General features: G+C 28.9%; 1 protein-coding gene across 8 annotated transcripts in view; it reads right to left on the bottom strand.

Moving 5' to 3' along the window:
• LOC107451797 (uncharacterized) overlaps positions 1–25,829 on the bottom strand; it is a 314,002-nt gene extending 288,173 nt beyond the window's left edge. For 2 of the 8 annotated variants that reach the window (XM_071182272.1, XM_016068015.3), the window contains exons 1-2: positions 25,216–25,771; positions 7,878–7,947 (exon numbers count right to left, since the gene is read on the bottom strand). In XM_071182272.1, the coding sequence (XP_071038373.1) occupies positions 7,878–7,947; positions 25,216–25,281 (136 nt within the window). In that variant the 5' untranslated portion in view covers positions 25,282–25,771. The other 6 variants (XM_071182271.1, XM_071182273.1, XM_016068013.3 and 3 more) reach the window with 5 other exon arrangements.
• Positions 25,830–26,341: the final 512 nt, after the last annotated feature.

Genomic DNA, 26,341 nt, shown 5'->3' with positions numbered 1-26,341 from the left:
TCTTTATCTTGCAAAGTAGTATCTACTATTTATCTTATAAATCTCAGCCATAAAAAAAATCTGCATAGAAAGTAAGAATAGAGTTAAACTATATCCAGTGTTACACTACTATGCTAAACACATTTTCAACTAAATTTAAGCATAAAATTAAAGCTGCATTTATTATAAAAATAATTTTAAACATGCATTACCACATGCGTTCTTGCTGCTGATAACATCAGTTCATTTTGTCTGAGTTTTTCGTTTGAAATGCAAACACAAAAAGGGAAGGGGAATTTACTGCTTTCTCTAATAGTTAAGTGGCTTCGAAAATTAATTCAAGGTCCCATAAAATGCGTTAACAAGTTTAAAATGCTCTGAAATAATTTTAGAAATAAAGAGAGTGGATCTCAAAGAAAAGTTCGTTAAATAGAAAATTAACTTCGCTATCTGGAAGTTATTTTATGACGAAATTTCCAAAACGTTCTTGGTTCCTCGAAAAAAATTCGCAAAATAGAGAAATTCGCAAAATGGAAGTTCGTTAAATAGAAGTCTGACTGTACTAATAAAACCAACGAAACAAATTACAGTGAAACAACGTCTCGGGAGCGACCACTCTCTGTTCCACATTAAAGTGGTCGTTTATCGTGGTTGGTCGTTCTTAAGGGTTATTTTCATGAACTTCAAAATGTTATAGAAAGTACACGACTTTTCGCAAGCGATTTTAATTTTACTCAACTTCATTTTCTTGGTGAAGAAATACCACTTCCGTTGGCGTCATGAAAACAGGATCGATGAATAAAAACTTAGCGATTAAATGATCCCTACAGATGTAACTATGTGTAAAAACAAAACAGATTTACCAATTATGAATTATAGAAAAATTTTAAATTAACGAACAATTACTTTTTCTCTCCCCCCCCCTTCGGTTTAAGTTGGCAATAAATTTTATAGTTAGCTTTCATTTTAAGCCTTTGGTAGCCTTAGTTAGCTTTCAATCAGAGAAGAGGTTTGTTTGTTTGAGAGGCTTAGTTTTTTTCTAGATTCTAGTCTCTCCTGGAGGTTTCACTGTACTTTCACGATAAAAACCTTAAATTTTATTTTAGAATATCACACCGCAAAACGAATGTGGAAAAAAGGTGATTAAGTGTTTCAAGGAAAGCGAAGATTCGCGGATTTTGCGTGTTAATATATGGATACCAATATGCAGTGACGTAATTTTTCGTAATACACTCCCGTATTAATATTAAACCTCAATTTCAAACAAAATTGTAGAGAAGAGCAATTCGATTTACTTAGGTACGCGAAGTATAATCGATTTTGAGATAAATATTTACAGGAATGCTAGAGCAGACTTTTTAAGCAGTGCTTTCTGTAGCAATATTGAAATACAAAATAAAACAGCATCCCAAAAGTTGCATTTTATTTTCTAACAATAAAAACAAACTTCGAATCGCGGAATACAGATTCCATAAAAATACTGAAACATTGAATTAGTAAATATGTAATGGTTTGTCCCCAAATTGCAATAAAAAATTATTATAATTCTTGAAATTAACTATAATTGTAAAAAATGAACCTTACGAAAAATCAGAAAATTCAACCTATAATTTTTGAAAGTTTCGTCGAAATAATAGCTTAAAATGAGAAGAAATTACGTAAAACCCGTAGTTAAAGCTTTTTTTCTTCTTCTAATAACGTAAATGGATTAAAAACAAAAAATAACTGAAATCTGAACTTAGCACAAACTATGTTAAAAGGCATTGAAGTGCTAAGACGTAGTATTAAAAAAAGAAATGTTATCAAAAATTACATTTAAAATATATGTAAAGTCATGCACAGATTTTTTACCTTTGTACAATCAAAAAAAAATTTTTAATTTGCACAAAATTTAAATGCTACTTCTATCCTATTTCACGTAAGAACGAAGAAAACTGTTGTTCATTTACGTCGCACTAGAGCTGCACAATGGGCTATTGGCGGTAGAAACTATTCTTATACTAGGCGGTAGAAAACTATTCTTACACTTTACAAAACAGGAAATTAAAATTTTAAAAACGAATAATTATTTCGATTATTCATACAATACGCTTATCTTTAATAAGAAAAAGTGAGTGAGTTGAGTAACTGAGTTATTATATATTTTATTCCCCGGATTTTCATTGAAGTTTTTTTAATTATTTATTTATTTATTTGCTTTTATTATGTTATTTTCTTCATCTCTTTTCATTATTCTATGATTTTTTTCTTCATATTTTCTCTATATTTTAAACTATTTATTTTAATATTGCATGTCAAAGAATGGGGTAGGAATTGGTCAAAACCAGAAAAGGCAGAACAGTTCCATCCAATCCAATGTACAACGCTCCATAAACAACCATCCAGCGTATCAAAAAGGCAATCCCAAAATTCATTCTAGGGACCTTCCTTCCTCTGCATGAGGCCAGTTAGACAGGTATTTTTTTTAAAACTCCATTTTATCAGCGACAAAAACAAAACATACTGGAGAAGAGTTATTTTTTACGATCAGAATCACTTCATACACTATTACTTTTTCCCCCGTCCGGTTGTGCTACTTTCGCTGCGTAGTTGGAGCCCAGGTAATTATCGAGATTAATTTCCATAGGCGGAGATTAGGAAAATGTACAATTTGGTTGGAAAAGGACCTTGAACTTGGGTGCATTGTGTACCAGGGAATGACAATTAGTGTTGCTTATTGTTCTAAGTAGGAAAGGTATGACGAGCTGATGTAGATTTTCAACAATATTGCACAATAGTTTCCGGTAGTATATTGAAGTTCAAAGCGTGGTTTGAATGGAAATTCGAAACTTGAACCTTCGATATTTTCTCAAAATGAAATTCTGGAATTTTCATGCATCAATACATGAGTTTGGATACGTAACATGGAAAACCAAACTTCAACTACAAGAATTTAGTTTTTTTTTTAATATTTTAAATCAAATATTTTACAGAGGGCTACATCCTATTATTAATGGTTAACTAACTAAATAAAAAAACTATCATTAAAACAAGCTGAAAACAGTCACCTCGAAAAAGAAAAGGAAGTATTATTTAGAGCACCAAAAAGAAAACAAACTGCACATGCTGCTATACTGCGCTAAATTCAAACGAACTTATTTTATAATGGGCATTGAACAGCAGACCCAATTTTGAGTTTACGACTACAAATGTTAACTCCGTATCCTAGTAATTTTGAACCTTATCAGGGGTCTGTTTAGAAGAAATTTGGGTCCGTTAACGGACCCTTCACAAAATATCTTTTCATAAAAACGGACCCTTCACAATATATTTTAACTTAAAAACGGACCCTTCACAAAATATTTTAACTTAAAAACAGACCCTTCACGAAATGATTTTTCTTTTAATCGGATAAGATAAATTTTTTTATCTTCATTATTATTTTGTTAATCGAATAAACCCTTTCCAGGGCAGAAAACAAGAAAGATGGATGTAAACGAATTAAGTTGTCTTCGGCAGACGATTCTTCCATTATTCGTCCGAAATGAATATTCTGCGTTCAGCACAATAGGCTAAATACCAAATATTTGTGTGTTGCATCTCTAGTTTAGAAGCAGCAATTGTTGTTTATTTTTTAAAATTTAATTTTTTAATTATAATTTTACAGTGTTGAGCATAATCTTGTATGTCTTTACAATTTAAAAACTCTTTGAAAAAATTTTTTTTTTGCAATAACGGACCCTATTTGCACAAATTTATAAAAACGGACCCTGGTTGAAAGAATGTGAGTAATTTTTTCACAATTTCACGAAAAACGGACCTTTCACAAAATGTCTGGACAGATCCCTGCTTATGTAGAAGACAAGGGAACTTCTGGATCAAGTATTGGGTGAAATTTGTCTTCGTGGAGGACTTTTTGATGGAACTAACCCATGTTTGCGTTAAATGGAGAAGAAAACCGCGTAAACCTCCCACGGTTAGCTTGACAACAAGGGGACTCTAACCCATGATCCGTTTACCACTGAAGATATCTTTCATTAGCATTGCGGTCGGTGCGAGCGGGTGCAGAATTCGTATCGACCAGCCATTGCTGTGATTCGATCCCCGGTCGGAGGGAGGCGAGCACTTTATCCCCTGAGCCACCACGACAGAAACAAACGTATAAACCAACTCACACCAAAGAAAGAAGAAAAAAATGAAAAATAAACGGAGTGCTTCATGATTGTGGCTCCAGTGATGGCCTAAAGAAAACTCTAAGGGACGTGACTCCCGTCAATACGAATCGCGATGTAGGATTCGCAAATCGACTCATTATAAATCGTGATGTGATAAGTAAATCATACGAATACATATTGCGATGTATCATTTTCCAAGCTATTTAATACACACTGCGATGTATTCGAATACAAACTGCTAACATGATTTGCAAATCTAATTAGTATTACAAATCGCGATTTGTGGTTCGTATATCACATGAGCATAAATTGCGATGTACAATTTTCAAAATGAGTTGAAACAAATCACGATGCGTGATAATCGCGTAATAGAAATTACGACGCATAGTGGCCAAGTCGAGTTTATATAATTCTCGAAATATGATTCGATAAACACGCCAATACGAATGCGATTCACAATACGCGGAGAATCACCATAAAAGTAGTTTTCCGCGTATCTGAAAAGCTGAATTAGCGGAATTTCGCCAATTAACAGAAACGTGACATGCAAGTATAAAAAAATCCTTAATCGTGATGTTACAAAAACATAAGCAGCAAACTTAGATATCTATACTATTTTATAATATTTATATAAAGAAGAAATCTTAGAACAATCTTAAAGGAAGAAGGAAACTGCATGCAGGTGGAAGACTGTATTTTACGATAACCGCAAGATGTTTCTCAGGAACAGATGATACTGCAAATACATAAAATATAATCGCAATTCTTGCAATAGGCATAAAAATTTAAAAGATTTTTTTTTAACTCAAAGGTTTATCAATTTTCTTCAGTTTTAACAAATCACTCATAATTACGTTTATTGCACATATTTTTGAAGATTTTTATTTTTTTTCCGAGACCACAGAAAACACACCTATTAAACGATAACGGAATATCATAACAATTTATAAAACATTTAAAAAGCAAAAAATTTCTTTGAAAACATATTAACACTGAATATTTTCAAATATTGAAATACATTCGGACTTCTCTATAACGAACTTTTATTTTCCGAACTTCTTCTAGGACCCAAGAACATTTTCAGAATTCCTTCGTAAAATAACTTCTAAATAACTAAGTAAATTCTCTATTTAACGAACATTTCTAAGTGATCAATTTTTTTTTCCTCCTTATATCTAAAATTGTATTTTATCTTTGAATTGCAATCTTAATGCTGTTTTAAAAAGTTTTTCGACGGTTGAGACTTATAAAATATGTACATATTAATTTAGAAAACGATGGTATTATTAATTAATTTTTTTACATAGATCCAATGTTTATGAATTTGAAATCTGTTTTGTGTTGTTTAAAGCATTTCAAAAAGTGAACTTCTACATGACGAATTTTTCATAAACGAACTTTCTTCGGTATTCAGCAATTTTGTTAAATAGAGCTCTAACAGTACCACAAAGAAAATAAATCATTGAGAAAAGTCGGAATTTTTTTTTTAGAACACGTTGTAAATAGTGATTGAGAAGGAGAACAGGATAAATATTTCCCATAATCCCCTTCGATGAAACCAATCCAAAGGTGAAAACTCCAACAAAGTTCATAATTTTATTTTTTTCCCCATTCTATTATCTAATAAATGAAACGAAATGCACCTCAAAATGTTCCTTTTTTTTCCCCGATTACACAGAATAAATTCGTTTTAACTCGAAATAACTAAGGAAGCATTTAAGTGGACTAACATATTTTAAAATAAACGTACTTGTACTAACGAGAAATGCCGGGGGGAAAAAATCTATGCAGAAAATAAGTAGATCAGCTGATTTCAATTTAAAATATAATGTAAAAATGAACTTCATAGCAAACAACAAGTGACAGGATAAGAAATTTGAATCTGTACTAAACATAACACGCCAACGATTTAAGTGTTGACTTTACACCAAAGGCGGCAGACTTTTTTTTAATCTGACAGTTAAATTGCTGATCCATCATAAACCGGGTGTGCATTTGCAGGTGATTTGCAAGATTCTCTTATTATATATGACAAGGAGGTGGATATTAGGTGCAAACTTGAAAGGCCCATCTGCTGATAACTGGATTTAAAAATCATCTTCCTCTCACGCTTGCTGCAATTCTTTAAGTTACAGCAAGCGTGAAAGCATTCAATTATATACAATTACATCCGAGAAGAGGTTGTTAAAATTTTATTATCTCACCGTATGACTTAAAATATTTTTAGTTAATTTAAAAATCATAACTGCTAAAAATTTAGCAGTTTAAAAGAAAGAAATAATTGATTTGTAGGCTTTGTAATGATATTATAAGTATGGTAACTTGTTTTTATTGCGCATTATATTAAAACGAAAAAAATTTTTCTTGCACTTCAACTGATCTAAATTAACCTTGTTGAGATTCCTTTCCCTTGTTTCACTAATTACGTGATTAGGCGTAATAGCCCTCATTCAAGTGTCTCGTCAAATGAGCAATTCAAAAATATGCAAATATATGCCAAAGTTGAACACTGAAAAAGCATTTGCTAAATTTAGCAATACATAAAAAAAGAAGTAAATTTGAATCGTGATTTTATGTTAAACTACCACTCCAATATACGATTCATAAATCAGTGGTAACAAATAGCGATGAAGAGAGCTAAGACAAATTCTAAACTCCTTACTTTCAACTCCAGAAGAATTAAAGTGATTAAGCCAAACCACGATATTTAAATCAGATTAAAATGGCTACCTGTAAGTGACGTCACGTGTGTAAGTCGAGCACGATTGGCTGCTGAATCGACAATTGCTTACCTACGATGACGTCATTTGATGGCATCAAATTGCTTTGTTTATCACATGAACAGGCTTTCGATATAACACAGAAAATGATCCAGAAAATCCGCGTCAGGATACAACGATATGAAAATGAATAGTTTTTATTGTCGTGAAATGCAATTAGTAAAATATTAATACAACATAAAAATTTAATTCACTTAGAAAATGTAAAAGTGGAGGGGAATAGCAATTTAAATTAGCGATTAAAAATAAATTGTAATTTAGAAATTAAAGAAAATAAATCGACTTCCATTTCAACATTACAGGGTGCGTAGCCAAATATTTCAACAAAAAATATGCACCTTTTAAGCACTTTTTAAGCACTCAAAAAATATTTTTAAGCACTTAAAAAAATTGTGATTAGGCAGGGATGGAAAGTTTTTGACTTTTGGCAATAGACGGTTTTATTGTGTTTAAACCGTCATGCCACCCCCCCCCCCAAAAAAAAATGTCGGCACTGTTATTGACAATTGTCAAAAATCATGAAATTTTGAATCATGTGAAACTAATGGCGTTTTCATACGCTACGGACTGACAATGCGTCGAAATAGATTGGGGTTGAATTAATTGTGAAAACGTTGAATAGAACAATGTGAACAGCGTTTTTTTGCATAATTCGAAGCGAAAATCAACAGAGTAAAGGAACTATCTAGTTTTGAAAAAGGGAAAATTAAGCACCTTTAAAAGACACCCAATGAAAAAAGCACCTTTAAGGGCTTTTTAAAAACACTACGCAGCCTGAACATTTTGAGAAAAATTGAGTACAAAAAGTAAATATTTTAAGGAAAAAATCAATCGAAATTTTCAAATTAAAAATTAAAAAAAAATAGAAATTACACTTAAATATTTTTTTTAGTTAAATAATTTTAAAACATATTTTGTTTATTTTTAACAAGAAATCTTTTTTTAAAAAATATCACGAACTTACATTTTTCAAGTTCTTCTGCATCCGCTCCTTCATCATCAGATTCTGTTCCTGAATCGTGATCATCATCATTCTGAAAAAGGAGAGACAGAAAAATAGTTAGTAGGCATAATATTTTGTTTAACTAAAACGTTCGAAAGAATATATATGAAAAGTAGATAAGTATGGCATTGCTGTTAAAAAATCACATTCAAAGTCAACTGAATGATTCGGCTGTATACACAATTTTGAATAAAAATATATTATTATTCAAGTATTATTATCCTCGAAAATATGATTTTTGTTGCTTTCGAATAATTATTTAAGTTTGATACTTTAATAATTGGAAAATATTGATCAGAAGCATAAGCCTATTCAATATTTCAACTTCAAAGAGCAGGTTTAAAAAATAAAAATCTAACATCTTTATCTTTGCAACAAGGTCATCGTTCAAAGCAGGGGTTTCCAACTTACATGAGGCCGGGGGCCCGCAATTAAAAACACCAGTCAAATGGCGGGCCGCAACTTTATCAAAATTTTATATAGGACTCTTATGTTTGAAGGAACATTAAATATTGCTGTCAGATTTTTATCAAGTTGTACAAAACAAAAGTATTAAATTACAAATTAAAAATAAGAAGCAAAATCTTTAAAAATATTTAATTGCATATTAAGAAATCCTGGCTACAATAACTTTAATGTATACCGATGTATTAAACAATTAATGTGCAACAGATAAGAAATTGCTAAGATATAAAACTTAAAAAGTATTTAAAACCCATATAGAATTTTTACGAAAATTGTCGGCAAAAAAAAATGACAACTAATATATTTTGTTTCGCGGGCCACAAAAAAAGGCTTCGCGGCCCGCCAGTTGGCAACCACTGGTTTAGAGCAAAAGTTAATAAAAAAGGATAAGAACAAATACTCATTTTGTAAAAAAATATATACACTTAAGAGCCATTACATTATGAACACCCTGCTAAGGGGCCGTTCAAAAAGTACGTACATCCCGAAGGGGAGGAGGGGATTTGCTATTATGTACGGTTTTGTACGATGGGGAGGGGGGGGGAGGTATTATACAAAGTACGTACTTTATAAACATACACCAAATTTAAATTTGACTTTATCCTACACCCTCCTTAAGTAAATATTTAATTTTATTTAAAACATAATTATTTTAATTTTTATGAAAAAGGGGGGTAGACTAATAAAATGTACGTACTCTAAGGGGGGCGAGTAAGATCTTATGTACAGTAATGTACGAAAGGGGGGGAGGGGTTTAAAATTTCTCCATTTTTGTGTACGTACTTTTTGAACGGCCCCTATTACAGAAATAAAAAGTTAACCTTAAATGAAAGTCAAAATTACCAAATAAAATATGGTTTAGCTTTTTTTTAAAAAAAAGACAGTAAACTTTATCCTGACAGGATAAATTAATTAATGTAAATGATTATAGAATAAATGATTTAATTAGACAGCAATAAAATATGATAAACTTTTCTTCTCTATCCTTATATTTACAATTAATTGCAATAAATGCACATATTTGACATACATTAATCCACAAATTAATATATGCATTTAGATTCCTTGTCATAAAGAAACTATAAAAAATATATACATTTGGGAACACATTTATACAACAATAAATTTATAAAACAAATCACAATTGGAGAATATGATTGGAAAAAACATCAAAAACCTTATGGTTGATAGTTAATATTTTATATTGTTACTAATTACTTCTTAGGTAGTCTTTTTCGTGTGCATTGCATAGAAAAAGAGTGTTACATTATATTTCAAAACCCTTGAAACGGTCTTATTAATTAATGAAGAAAAAGGAGTGCAAGTTCTAGAAAAAAAATATTAACTCCCCGCAAATGGAATAAAATCTAAACAAGCATTTTTTAAAAATTTTGATTAAATTTTAAGTATACATAATGTTCATATTATACTATATTTATTTGCAATAAAAATTAAAACAAATAACCCTTCCAATAAAAATGTAATTAAACTTTTTAAATAAATATTCTAACAATAAATTTTCTAACAATAGATATAAACTAAATTAGCAAACTAAGTCTAAAAAGCCCTCATTTATCAACAAAAAAATAATTATATTTCATATTAATAATCATAAAAAAAATAAATATATTAGTTAAAAAAGCAAGCCAAATGAACTAATCTATTACAAACTACAACTTAAAAAATTTAGTATCAATTGAAAAAGTTCGGAAATACCAATATATAATTATGTTGACGATGATGTATAATATGAATATAATCACTAGAACTTTTACTTTTAAACAGGTTCAAGTTTTAAAACTATAGTAATAAAGTAAGTCAGAGAAAAAGCAAAAATTACTGTAAGTGGGCATAAAAATAATTATAATTAGTTGAATTATGCATAAAATTTAAATAGTAAATCAATTTAAATTGATAAATTTGTATATCTATCAAGATTTATAAACTTATTTTAAGAGATTTTAAATTTACAGTTACATATGGATTAGTTATGACTCAATCGATGAGNTTGATTTACAAAGGATTCAAAATTTTGCACTTCTTAATTGTTACAACTAAACAAACAAACAAAAAAGCTTGGAACTATTAATAAATTCAAGAACTAAAAAGAAGAATTTAAAATTTGGCATTTCTTAAATATTAGAAATAAGCTAAACAAAACTTTAAAAACTTGTAACTACTAACAAACTCTAAGTCAAGAATGACTTGACATTCTTCAGTAATGTAATATGCCAAACAAAATGATGCTTGGAAATGTTGAAAATTTTGTTTAGTATCCTAATATTTTACTTCAAATAATATGTTTTGGTATAATCATGTTGGGAAAATGCAAGAATCTGTTCTTAAATATCTTTTAACAACTTTTTTTCTAATTTTATTGCCCAAAAATGAATGAATTTTAAATTATAAGCAGTTAAACTCAAATAAAAATAGTTTTACCAAAACATGGGTTTTTGACAGAGGGGTTTTTGACATGACGGTAAAAACCATGGTATAAACCGGTAAAAACCGTCATGTGTCAAAAACTTGCCAACCCTGATATATATATATATATATATATATACACACATGAAGTAAAAGATTTTACATTTTTTTTTTTTTTACACAACGTACTTACTAAAATATTTTTAAGTAATAATTTTTAAAAACAAAAACAAAACAAAAAAATATAATAATCGCAAGAAATGTTTTTTTTTAAACTTGTATTTCAGTTTTTAAAAAAATATTAAAACTTAACAATTATGTATGTTTATTAAAATTTAGAAGTCAGGAGAACATAATATTCATCCTTTGGACTACTCCTATTATTGTTTTTTTTTAAAGAAATTTAACATTTAAAAAAGTAATCCACTTATACAATAAAATTTTCCAAATAAAAAAAACTAATCCTGGTAATAAAGTTTAATGTAATGTTGCCAATGAAAATTTTGAGTGAAAGGAGAGCTACATGACAGAGCGCGTTTTCACGGTTAAACAACATTTTGAGTCATTCTTTGGGCATACGATATATTGTTTAGGTAATTAGAACTAGCTGCCCAGATCATGCATTTTTGAAAAAATATAAGATTAATGCAAACAAGCCTATAACCGCCCGTGCCTTGAAAAAAAAAGACTGAGCGTCGAATTAATGAAATTCAGCAAACGAGCATTAAGAATTTCAACAACAGAGTGCGCATGTGTCAGCAAAACTGAGGTAGATACTGATGGACTGTAAATTAACTGACCGACAGCAAATTTACAGTCCATCAGTATCTGATTTTGCTCTAGGTTGTTGTCGGTCGCAATTATAATGTAAGCTTTTATTTTTTTATTTTTAAATTTGTTACATTAAACTTAAAAAAAAGGTCAAGTTTTTAGTTTATTTATTTATTTAAGAAAATGCCAAACAGGAGAGCGGGTCGTTAAACGCCGCTGGATTGGAAAATCGCTTCCGACTTGCTATTTAATAAATAACTCAATACTAAAAGGAATCAATGCCTATACTGTTATGAAAACATTATGCATCAATACAAAATTCACAATTTTGAATTCAGTACAAAAATTATAAATTCAAGATAAGACTTAACACTAGTTATTTCTATAGTATTATAAGACAACTCCACTTATAGATCATGAAGAGAACAAAACAATTTTTATTCATATTGATACATCATGATTCATGATCCAGTTTAGCTCTAAAGGCTATGTAAGTCGTTTCACCTGTTACGATGATAAATAAAATTTATCATCTATAGTAGAAAATAGCCGTTTACATACTAGAAAGTAATAAATGCTGGGGATAATATATTTTCTTATAGGTGATGGCATACTATTTAAAATGTAAGTACAAGTGTAACGAGTATAAAGGTAAAACTGTGAGTTCGGCAATCTTAATGCAAGAGAAAGTGACAAAAACAGGAATACTACGATATACCGTCACAAAATATCGATATTTACGATTGTCTGGCAATCAATAATTATCAATACTCACAATAATGATTCAGTCTATAATTAACGCTAGATTATCGCATTTGAAGTTGATCACTCTCGATAATTATAGAAATATTAGACCTTTTATGAAAGATCATGTTTTTGTGAATTCGTAAAAACTCCACTGCCAATTTTTTTCAATTTATAGGATGCCTAAATATTGTAGGATGCACTCTTTCTGCCAGTAGTCCTTTTTTGTAAACACGTGAAATTAATAAGACCATATTTTTTAAAGGGGAGAGGTCTTTCAAGGAATTCTTTAAAATTATATATTAAGACCCATTGAAAAGTCATCCAAATTTTTTTTTAAAAAAAGTAAAAGAATTTATTTTTGAAATGAAAAACATGAATATTTTACGTAGGGTATGTGTTGACTAGAAATTATTTCGTGATGAATCACTTTTAATGATTCAACATTTTGAGAACGGTCCATTTTAACGATAAAATTTTTTTGTGCAGGGTCTGTTAATGGACTCAAATTTTCTCTCAAATTACCCCTGATCACCTTAACGATATATCGAGGAAATGTTTTAAACATTGTTAGGGCGATAATTGAAAAATATCGATAGATCACGATACACCTGCCAAATATATCTACAAGTGTCGCCCACTTATTTGTTTCCAGCGGTTCGTGTATTAATCCTATTCTGATATTGCCTTTACCGTTCAAATACTGATTATATAGGACTCAGTTCTATCCTCAATAGCTATTAAAAGCTAGTTCGAATGCCAGTTACGGCGATAATTGAAAAAGATCGATAAATCACGATACATTTGCCAGATGTATCTAAAAGTAACGCACACTTATTTGTTTGCAGCGGTTCGTGTATTAATCCTATTCTGATATTGCCTTTACCGTTCAAATACTGATTATATAGGACCCGGTTCTATCCTCTATAGCTATTACAAGCCAGTTTGAATACCGTTACGGCGATAATTGAAAAATATCGATAAATCACGATATATATGTTAGCTCTTGAAGTGATACACATTAAACCTAATCCGACATTTTCTTTGCCGTTCAAATAATTGCATAGGACATAGAATAGGAAATAATTGCTCGGTAGTGATTTGAAGCCAGTTTCAGATATTTTTGGAAATCCAGGCAGATGGTGGGCAATGCTACCCACATAGACTCGATCATGGAATTGGTAGCCTCGATGACCAGCATGGTCAAGAACTAACAGTTGTGGCAATGCTTTACGTTTCCCAAACAAATAAAATAAATAATAAGTTTGCACAACTCAACTTATCCATACATTTTATCACATATCTGTTCACTTGATAAAAATTTGCCATCGATTTCTTAGTTAATTATCAAAAATCCAAATGGCGGAAATTCGTGATCAATAGAGTGCAATAAATATTTTATTATCAAAATACGCCGGACGGATGACAGCTAGTTATATAACACGTTCTTTGTAACTTAACCCAATTGCGGCCAAAGCTGCTAAACAATCCATTTAAATAAATATTATTTTTATTAACTCTGTGAAGTATATTTTTCACTAATTTAATTTTTTTGTTATTGCCAAAAGTTCTGAAGATATCTATAAAATATTAACAATTCAATTGGAGTAAACACCTATGAGAAATTTTTAAACTAGGCTAGTTTCTTAACTTGAGATGGTTATTGACTAATTTGACTTTTTAAGAAAGCATAATTATTCCATTTGAGATTAATCATGAGTTTTTAAGATAGATTGAAGTAGCAAGTTTTGTTAATAAAGTAAAAATTAAACAAACGTCATAAAAAACTAGTGTTAATTTGCCCATTGGTGTATATACGCACCATTTTATTTCTTAAATAAAATATTTTTCATGGACGAAACTTTTTTTTGTGTCTTAATGAATGTAAATTAAGCATAATTCAATGAAAATCATATCACATTTTATAAAATTTCCACACTTGGCCTAAAATGAGTTAAAACGACGCTACCAATTAAGTAGTAATGGTTTTATTTTGCATTTCATCATTTGCTAAGATAAATAAGCGTAACGTAAATTGTTCTTGTAACTAACTATTTAAATTCTGGCTTATGCGAACCATAATAATTTAAATTAAATTTCTTAAAATTGGAATGACGCTTCGTTTAAATTATTACTCTTTCAAACATAAATCACTTAATAAAAATAACAAAACTGTCACTTTATGCAAATTAAAAGACAAAATTAGTTGAACACTCGGCATTAAATGTCAAGCACATTGAATGATTGTATTCAAATGTTGCTTAGACAAAATTTTCATAAGTGAATACTATTTTTATTAAATTTTGTATGATCTTATAGATGTTATTACCTAAATTATTTCCAGCTTTAATTTTCTTTGCAAAAATGATTGTAAATGCGAAATCACAAGAAAAAGAAAGAAATACTAAAAATTAAACATTTTCGAAGGTAATTATTCTACTTTTTCTTAAATTAAACTTCTTTAAAATATTTAAATAATTATCTTATTAACACTAGATTACCTAAGGAAGTCATTTTGACTACGTTTAATTTCAATTAGAAAAACAATGATGTATATGACACAATTTCTTAGAATTTTGTACAACATATAATTTTTTTATTGCTAATGTTTACTAATAACTTGTTATACAACTGTAAATAATATTAAAAAAATTAAAAATTAATTTTAAACAAATTTCTTTACACATTATTTATTCCTGTACAATCCAGTCATTTTGACTGCTTTTGGGCAATATAGGTATATACTAAGTTTGTNGATCTCACCAGCGCTTTTAAACCCAATTTCCAAATTTTTTTTTTTTTTTTTTTTTTTTTGTGCAATTTACTTGATATGAGTGCAAATTTAATCTCCTTAAATGTTCTAAGTTATCACTAAACTAAAATAAATTTAAGAATTTGACGCCTATTTTACCGCACGAGGTAAAAAATTATACTTATTAATTAATAATGCTTCGAATCACAAATATTAGTGCACAATCAAGCTACGATGTAATGAGACACAACATCAAAATCTAAATTTTAGCAATGACAAAATTAGCGAAAGAAAAGGAAAGAATTCAACAAATATTGAACTTGTCCCAATTAAGAAAACCTGTTTTAAGAACGTAGACTAAATCCACGTGAGATGGTTGGACGGTCGATTAAAAGAACTCATTTATCATAAAAGTTCTTGAGGAAACACCTCTCTCCTGTTTTTTCAGTAGCACAAGGTTAAGGTGCGACTACCATTAAATAAGCGACTATTTGATTCTATATAACCGAATTTTTCAATAAATATGTAATTCGTATAATACATAAAAAGATGTATGTAATTAAATTCTACTGAAATAATAAGCACAAAAAAAATCGGAGGTACTTAAACTTTAATGTTTGGTAATTATTTATTTTTTATTAAGGAAAAATGAAACAAAAATTCCAAATTAGTAAAATAAAAGCCATGAATTAGCGGGATTGGATCGAACGTAGAATTTAATAGCACATGTAGCTGTTAAGAAATAAACGATAATTTCATTCTATACAAAGGAATTTTTGTTAAATATGCTACTTACACGTGAGAATACAAAAAAGATTTCTTTGAATTAATTCTACTAACATAACACTTAAATGAAATCAAAGAAAATCAGAAGATGAATCAGAGAACGTAATGATGTCTACTAATTGCGACTATTAATTTTTATTGCGGAAAATGAAAATAAAATCCAAAATTAGTGAATTGAAACAAGTGAATTAGTGGGATTGAATAGAACGTAGTAATAGCATAAAAGCTACATGTGGCTAGTATGAACTGCTGTGTAATGACTTCCGATACCAGAATTAGTACTTGTAACCTTACGCAGTACAGTAACCATACGCAAAAATAATACATAAAGATGTTTTGACATAAATTCTACTAGCATATCACGTAAATAGTTGGAAGTACTTTATTAAACGCGAATTGCAAAATATTACGAATACTTGCCAGCAATTAATTTTTTTCCGTCGCTACAAATTAAACAAAATTTTAAAACTAGAAAAACTGAATACGTGATCTAGTGGGATTGGATTGACTGCAGAATTTAATATCACGAAAGCCAAGTATAAACAATTGACTTTATGTACCAGAATTTTCAATAGTTATGTTAATTATACATAAAAATAATACATAAAGATGTTCTTAAATAAATTTTCCTGCCAGAGCACGGAAGGGTAATCGCGAATTGCCAACTATTACAAAAACTTCCCAGCAATTTATTTTTTATGAAAAATGAGGGAAAATTTCGAAATTAGAAAGATTAAACAAGTGAATTAGTGGATCGGATTAAACGTAGAGTTTAATAGCATCAAAGTTAAATTTGGCTAGTGTAAAATGAGAAGAAATAAACATTTATTTAATTCAATACAATGGAATTTTCAATAAATGTGTTCATTATACATAAAAATAATGAATGAAGATATTTTAACAATTTAAATAAATTCTACTGGCATAGCACATAAATAAACGCGACTTGCCAACAGTTACAATTACTTACTAGCAATTCATTTTTTGAAACATATCTTGAAATGAGGAAAAAAATTGCTTTTTCGGGATTATATTAAACTTAGAAATTAATGGCTTACGAACTGGATGCGGTTATGACTAAAACAAAAGATTTAAAAGAAGAAAATATTGCAATAATACGCACAGTATCCAAGGCGTCAAAATCAAACAATGCTAGAAACTCGTCTAACACAAATACAAAAAGATGGAATACAAAAACACGAAAGGTCAATGAGGCAATTCGGGGCATTATCTCTCAAAGAAGTCGAACCATCTGAGAACATTAGCTAACAGAAAGACTGTGACAGAACTGTGAATTATAATAGAAAACCGAATATAAAGCCTATTTTATTTTACAATTATAATTCCTGCATTCAGTATCAGAAAACAGATAAGTTGATGAATATATTTGCACCACAGTTGTGTTTTGGGAATACGTAGCAATACAAGTGCTTTTTGGGAACACGTAGGAATGCGAATAAGTAATAACAGCTAAATACTTCCATAACAAACACTGAGTTTTAAAAAATAAACAAGTAAATAACGGGGCAACATCGAATACTCGAGATTGAATTAATTAAATAGTTGATTAGCATCTGCAGTGCAGATGTCTTATGAAATTGGATAGATTTTCAGATGTTTATCTTCAAAACACAATCTCATTTATTTTGTAATATTGATGTCCCCAAGCGATGATTACCAAATACAGAAAATTAATTTGTTCAGCTGCTTATGTAGATTTCAACGACCTTATTCAAATGACTACAGCTTTGTGTCAATCATGAGGAAATACAATTTTTTTCTTTCTATTATCTGGAAGTTTTATGTAAACAAACATAGCCACATTATGAAACGAAGGTTGCGTGGTCATGAAAATAGTTGATTGTGATTTATTTTTTTCCTTTTTAAAGAATGGATAATTATAGAATTAAAATAGCTTTTCTGTAGTTAAACAGTGCAAAATCAAGTTTAAAAAATGTAGACTACGATGGAAATACTTTAATGTCAAGAGTAGGTTTCTTGGAAAAATTATTGGTACGCATTTCTAATTATGCTATATTTAGAAGCACAAGTTATTTACTGCGAAAAGTTTCGCATGTAATTGATAGTTTAAATAATGCTCAATGGGAAAAGATACATTATACCAAAAAAATTGGCTAATTTGCTGATTGTATGGTTTCATGGCACAAGAGATGGAGGCAGTGCAGCTGCACCAAACTAGTTTTTAAAAAATAAAAAAAAATCTGCAATACTTTAAACAACTAAAAAGGCGCTAGAAACTTGGTAGCAATTCTTTGATGGGATTGCGACGATAAATCTTCATAAGTCTAGAAATTCGTGATGAGTTCGGGCTCGCTTTTGGAGATCTAAGTCCGAAAGAAGTGATGCATCGATTTACTTAAGAGTGAGTCCTAACGAGATTTACGTCGCATAAAGGCCAAATTTTGAGGTCTCGTTATTAGGCATTTGATGCCTAAGCAAGAAAATTAGTCATTAAAACCGTTTCAACAAAATTAATAAAATTTTACATTTTTTATACTTAATAACTGCACCAAACATTTGTTTAAAAGAAGTAATATGAAAATTACGAAAATTTTATTATGTGACCGCGACAGAAAAGTTTTCACAGAAGCATAATATCCAGAGCCCGTGCCGGGAACGGGCTCATCTTTCTACTAGAAATAATAAATAAAAAAAATTAAAAAAATAAAAACAGCCATAAAGACAATTTCGTTGAAATTAGACAAATATGCTTTAAAAATAACAGATGGCATGAAATTTAAGAAGAAAAAAAAATTGACACATAAAAGTTAATCGGAAAAAAAAATTTTGAATTTTATATAATTTATGTACTGCCGAGGAATTAAAAAAAAATCCTTCCCATTTTTATTTTTTTTTAATTTTGTTGCAATCCTGAATAAGGGGATCATAAAAATTACAGTGTGCGTTTGTTCCACCAAAGCAAATTCAATCACCTGACGAAAGTTTAAGTGTACAACGATAATTGAAAAATAATGAATAATTTATGTGGTAACGGAGAAAAATCTTTCTAAACCTTCGATAGTTTGATCGATTTTTGAGTTTCTACATTTTCCAGATTCAAATCAGTCACTTGAGGAAAAAAAAAAAAAAAGCGATATTCCAATAATAATGTTTTTCAAGTGCATTACGAACTATAACTGAGATCTGTAGCAGTCGAATGCGTGCTCTTGTACCATTGTTAAAAATAAATAAATGAAATTTTTTTTATAAAAGCTAGTAATTGCCCAGACGGAATTTGTACGCTCCTCTAGGACCTTTAACTAGTGTTTCGTATAATATATATGCTATTACTCGAAAAAGGTCCGTCACCAATAATTGATATAACAGTATGCGACACCATAGCAACGTATATGTTTAAAATTATGTCAGCCATTTTAGAAAGGATCAAAAATAAATCAAAATAATTACTTCGAAACTATGTTTTTATTTCTATAAAAAATGCAAAATTATTCTAAAGAAATACTTTACATAACTATTATACACTACTTAAACTATCACAAAAGACTACCTAACAAAATGAATCTCAATAAATACTCGACGTATAGCCAAATTATTTCACACCGCTTTAGACAACCTAACCAAATGACAAAATCGGCAGTTTTTCAAATAACCTTTAAAACTCCTGTCAAAACAAAAACCTGATGAAAAGTGCCAAAAACTGGCAAAGTCTCCATTATGTCATTAGGGACATTCTATTCGAAGTCAAGCTATATCATTTACAATATTTACATTATAATTATTACTATTACATTATCTGTAAAAAATATAGCCAAAATTATAATTAACTGCTTAAAAAAACATGGTATAATTTATAATTAAAGATCATTATTACTTGATCTATTCAGTTTATATTCAGGTAGTAATTGTTATAAATCTAAATATTGATTCTTTCATGCAACAATTTAGGCAGATTTCTTTAGCTTAAGAAAAATTAAAGCGGTTGCTAATAATTGTCTGATCTCAACTTATGAAATTCATTTGGATTCACAATATTTGTTAATGCTTATTTGCGTACAGTAAGAAAAAAACGAAACACCCTGAATAATTTTTGATCAAATAATACGATTTTCTGAATGGTAGCTCAAAAGTCTCCCCTTACAATAGCAATTAAAATATCGTCTTCACCAGTTAATTATATGTTACGAAATCAGACACAAAAACGTAGTTTCATTAAACAAAAAAAAACCTTTTTTCGAGGAATTAGGAAATCTGACCCTATGTGACGATAATTCCAGGCAGAAAATAATTTTTAATTTTTTAAATTATTTTATTTAAAAACAGTCAAAAAAATTTAAGTTAGATAGACTAATTTTTATATCATTTTAAAGAAAGCAATTTTCCATGGAAAAATATGACATTTGAATGAAACACGTGGGAAAATACGACATTTGAACGAATAGCACTTGTGAAATCAAATTCGAAAAGATCAAAACTTCAAAAAATTTGATAACCAGAAACTATTTGACCAATTCTATTCAAATTTTGTATTTTGCCACATAAAAAATTTCTTTTTGCTGTCTTCTTCATTCAAAAGTGAAAAATAATCTTGGAGAGCAGGAAGCTGCGAAACTGGTGTTTTGTTATTGCATGCTAAAGCGAAAAAAAGTTTTAATGGAATATAAAATGAAAAATGATTTTACACATGATGCACAAGATGATTATTACGTGCTTTTTATCAAGATTGCTCTAGAATTTTCATTTTTAAAAATTAAAGAAATCAACAGAGGATTATATACTTTTATTTAAAATTATTTAACATTTATAAAAGATTATGATCTACTACAGCAAAATTTTGGGATTTTGGTAATTGTCAAATGTACTAAGTCAAAAAAAGGTTTCAGACATGACGGCTAAAACCATCATTTATCAAAAACTTGAACCCTGTACTATCAGATGCTCAACATCCTATATTTTACTTCAGTTTATGACCTACAACATCGATCACATTGAATCAAAATGAAAATTCAAGATGTCATTGATCAAGACGGGCGCGAGCGCCCCATCTTGCACACTTTTTGGTGAATGCATAAATAGTTCTAAAAAGTACAAAATTTTTATGCACAAGCAAAAGATTTGATTCTCAGTGCAGAAAATGAGTTGTAAATACAGAAAAGGTAGAAGCTATATAACACTATATTTAATTAAGAGAATAATGGGAAACCAAAAAATCACAAACTTGGCGACCTCATAGTGGAGAGACAGTTATAAATTTACATAAGTATTTTCATTAATGCGTCTAAAATTATTTTTATGATTTTACATTTGAAATTAAAATACTTTAGAAATAAATACATATTAAAAAAATATTTTTTGAAAACTATGTTAACCTTGATCTGTCCACGTGACAAACGTTTGTCACCATCAATCACAAAAGGCAAACTGATGAAAATTCATTTGAAAATTATAGTAAAAAAATTGATTATCATAAAATGTTGGCATAAAACAATGATGGTGCAAATAATGCCAAACAATTGATTAATTTTAAAAGTAACATATAGGCAAAAGCAGGTATTTGATCAGCAGATGCTTTTGAAGAATTTCCATTTCATATCATTTAAAAAACAACATTTAACATAATAACAATTAAATAAGAAGGTTAAAAAAATTCATGTCGAAACTGAATGCACGGTCATTGTCACGATAATAAATTTTAAACGGGGAAGTTGAAATATTTAGAAGTAAAAACTTAATTTAGATAACAAGCAAATCGACATAAACAAAAATATGCGCCAAACCACATGACAACTTTGTAATACAATAATTTCATCTTATTCAGGTAACTAAAGACTTAAATATTTTGTTTGTTAAAATAATAAAATAGATTAGTTTGCTCAAATAATAGATTTAAAATTTGCATTTGGTTGCAATTTTAATGAATGTTCTGACCCATGAACTTCATGAAATAAATCTTTCATATCTACCTATAAAAAAATAAACAATAGGTAGAAGCTGAAGACATTGACTAAAAAATAGTTTTCAACATTAACTGTTTTGACCACGCCGATCTAATGGACACGAACAGAAAGAAAAATACCATGTTGAAAAATAAGAGAATTATTCAGCTTAGCAGATGCAACTAAAGTTTGTTTTATTTATTTAAATAAACAAGCATAAAAGCTTAAAAATTTCTTTAGCTTTAAAAACAACACCTGGTTTCGTGCATTGCATTTATTTGCAAAATGGCAACAAAAAAAAAAGAAAGATTTCACACTGATTTACTAAACCAAAGAATAAAATAGTAACGCAACTAGTCAACATTTACAATGTAATAATGAGCTTTTACACTTCTTTAACAATACTTATATAATACAAAATAAAATAGTTTAATAATAATATAATACTAAAACAATGAATTTAAAGAAAAAAAAGTTTAAGCTACAAACTTTTAAGTTTTTGTACATTGCAGTTAATAGCAAAATGACACTGAAAATACCACACTAAACCAGATAACAAATTATTCCTAAAATAAATAATAAAGCTTTCAAACTACACTTTCAAAGCAAAATAGAGTTTTTATATTAATTTAAATACTAATACCAGTATTTATTAAGACTACAAACATGAAAACAAATTTATAGTTAGACCAATTAATGCATCTCCCGATCTTTTATCATGTAAGCAAACAGAAGACTAAAAACCAGCAACCAGCTACTTATTTAACCAACACAAGCAAAATTATTCCATTACATTAAATGTACCAATTCTTAGTCAATGAAATTTGAAATATTCTTTTGAAATAATAGAAATATATACAATACATAAAACTCTGGAAAAACATCAAATAAAATCAGGAAAACATAGGCAAACAACGGAAACAAAAATCATGAAAAACAATTATCCGATTAATTTTCAAACAATTACCACACTCAATAGTAAAAATAAATTTAGATGATTGTGTATAAAAATTAAAATAAATGCTCATTAAAAGAAAATAAGTATCAGAAGAGTCATGAAACTATGTATCAAAATAATCTGAAATTAAGTGATTGTAAAAACATTCAAAACTTAAAATATATGAAACCATGAAAATTTTCAAATACATAACAAAACATGAAAATGGAAGCTTTAACTATAAATAAGACAACTAAAGGACCAATGAATTTGAACTCCCAAATAATGAAGGTAGTAAAAAAATACATTTATATATGTTTAAAATTTAAAAACTGTTGGTTATTACATATGAATATAAAAGACTGTATCAACAATATAACTAGAATTTAAATGGAAAAATGAAATGGTTTGATATTATTATTATATAGTATTAAAACAACTTTAAGAAATCTGAAATCAATTTTTTGTAAACTAAAAATAAAAAAAATTGATTCAATAGTAACAAAATTATAGGAAAATTTGATTGAAAAAAAAGATAGCAAACCAGTATGACAATAACCAAGAACATAATTGAAAATTGTTATTCAGAAATATGCTCATATCTCTTGAAATCGCAACAACTGGTATTCAAAAATAAATTAAAAGACAATTCACTAAAGCTAACTTGAAAATAGATTATATAAGGACATGCTTTTAAAGAAATAGAAATATTCATCCACAGTAAATAAATATCAATGGTAGTTACAAGAACATTACTGTTGCTAAAGATTTGAAACTATTAATTGTAAAAAAAAAAATGCACATAAATGGAAAGATTCCAACAATGCAAGCAATAAATATAAAGTATCTGCTGAAAGTCAAAATACTTGTCTATAATTCATAAAATAAAAATAATTATCTTAAACAATATTAAAAATAATATTGTAAAACATTACCTATAAATTGTAATAAAAAAAAAACATTTCAAGATGATGACTATTACATTTAATTAGCATTAGTCATGAATCCTAATGCTAACAAAATAATAAAAATATATAATAAGTTATATAGTAAGTTGATCAAGCAAATGTTAACATTAAAAATAAAATTGTAACATAGAACCCCACTTTCTTCAAAAAATATGAATACTCAAAAAAGTAGTTCTGAAAATACCAAGAATATTTTAGTGACTATAGAATTATCAGTTTCTGTTAAATTAATAAAATATAATTAAATTCATGCAATGTCAACAATAAATTTGTATCATATGCAAGGAATCACAAAAACATTTTATAAATTTAATGCAGTAGTAATCTCAAACTTGGCAACTACATTCCCAAAATATTAATATTCATACACAATAATTTTTGTGAATATTGATCAATATTATAGAGCAATATTTCATCAAATAAAATAAATTTATTCGCACAATGTCTACAATAAAAATGAATAAATTGCTAGGAATTAGATAAAAACTTCTAACAATGTATTGTAATGCAATAACTATCACAAAATTGAAAGCTATACTCCCGAATAATTAATATTCACAAATATAAGAATAATTTGCCTAATGAAAACTAAGCAATATCGATTAAAACTGAATTCCAGCTAGTAAAATAAGTGGATTCAAGAAAAAACAAAATTGTATCACCTGCCAGAAATTCAGAAAATACTTCTAACTATCGAGTACATCAAAGATGAAATAACAATAACAAAACTGGCAACTACATTCCCCCAAAAATTACTGCTTAACACATAAGAATTGACTAATGAACATTAATATAGACCAATATTAACGATAATGGATTGAATAAGAATATAGAGTTCTGATAAAAACGATATTTATTTTCAATATATAAAATTAAATGTAGAGCTGAATATATTTTATGCAAAATTATTCGACCTTCCGTTTCAATCACAGTACAACTACCATCGATTTCTGTACAACTACACTACCTACTGATCAAGATGAAGCTAATCAATGTATATAAATAAATAATTCAGATATTCTCAAGAAGAAAAATTCAAACAAAAACTACTCAAAACTCAAAGAATTTAACCGTAAAAATATATAAATCTGAAAAACTACATCACGATTTTCTCTATAATATAATCTACTCTTAAAATATATATATATAAAGGTAATAATATTTTATTTCATATTGTTCAAATAAAATAAATAAAACATTTGCAAATTTCCAATAAAATGTTTTACAACTACACTAACACATAAAACGACTTCCCCGTATTCAACATAAACAAGAATGAATCATAACCTACGTTTGGGTTTACACGAAACAGTAGCACTATTTAATTATTTTTTAATTGCAACATATTTTGGAACAAACGTAGGGGTATAGTTAGTACTAACCTGTATTATAAATATACCAGTTTTGTCAGCCATGACAGCTTATCTGCGCCAACGTAACTGGCCAAGAGTGCGCGAGGAACGTAACGCACCGGTAGTAGTAAATAAAAAGTTGGGGAGGAAAAAAAAAACAGGTAAAACTTGGCGCTTTAACTTACCTTTGACGGGAAAGATTCTTCATTTAGTGATTGTGTTTTTAACTTATGCGTCAAATATCTGAGCATTTCACTGATAGTAGTGTAGTGTTTCCTGCCGAACACGACTTTTTTTTAAGTCTTCCAAGGGACTTAAAGGTAACCACAGGGCTACAAAATCGTGAACGTTTGTTGGGTTTTAAAAATACCTAATTTCATGCTGTCCTAGCCATATATACTCCTTCATCCCATCTGTACTAGAGTATCACTACTGTTCGACACTATACGTAGCTAACAGAGCTGTTGTGAATGAAAATTTTCGTCAAATTTCTCGCACCTCCATTTCGTTCGATTGTATGATGACCAACTCCGCCAGCCCCGGCAGATCTCGCCAACAATATGAGCCGGTGTGCGCCCTAGAGGTCGCTGGTATCTGCACCTCTGCAAGACATGTCCACTATACTTTTTACATTTTTTAACCATATAAATGAATAATAACGAAGTTGTGTTTATGATAAATAGTAAGTTGCATTCGTTTGGAGCAATTGTTTACAGTTAAAATTCTAGAAAAATAAATGTAGAATCGGATATTAGGGAAAATAAGATGTAGAATTCCCCATCTCCGAGTAGGTTAGGTCCTTTCGATCGTGATTGGCTGAAAAGCATTGACGTCACCGCAATCATCCGGCGCTCTTCACAGTTCGTACTTTTGTTCCAGTTTCGCTCTTTCATTTCCACCACCACATACTACCTTCAAGGTTTTCTTTACTACTGATTCAAGCTTACTGTTGAAACAGGTCGATTTTTTTTAATTGATCTGCCGAATACAGAGCTCAATTTTTTTTCGTTAATTCTCGAAATAATTTGGAAATTTTCCTTAAATTTTATTGGATTACTTCAGCAGATTTTAAAACCGTTTTAATTGTGAAGCACAGAAAATGTTTCCTTAATAAAATAAATGAATGTATGTACAAATTTTACGTTGATGTGCAAGCGCTATCTTATTAATCCCTCTCAAAATTTCAATTAAAATAAGTTTCTTTTTAAAAAAAATATTATGATATTTGTTTTTTATTATATGAAAGATAATTATTTTTATTGTATTTTCAAAAATGTAATAGATTGTTTTAGCAAACATAAATAAATCCTT

The sequence above is a fragment of the Parasteatoda tepidariorum genome, chromosome 6 (genome assembly GCF_043381705.1).
Source record: "Parasteatoda tepidariorum isolate YZ-2023 chromosome 6, CAS_Ptep_4.0, whole genome shotgun sequence".
NCBI classification, from domain to species: Eukaryota; Metazoa; Arthropoda; class Arachnida; order Araneae; family Theridiidae; genus Parasteatoda; species Parasteatoda tepidariorum.
Note: the sequence above shows the minus strand (reverse complement) of the source record. Positions and strands in the feature narration are given on the sequence as shown.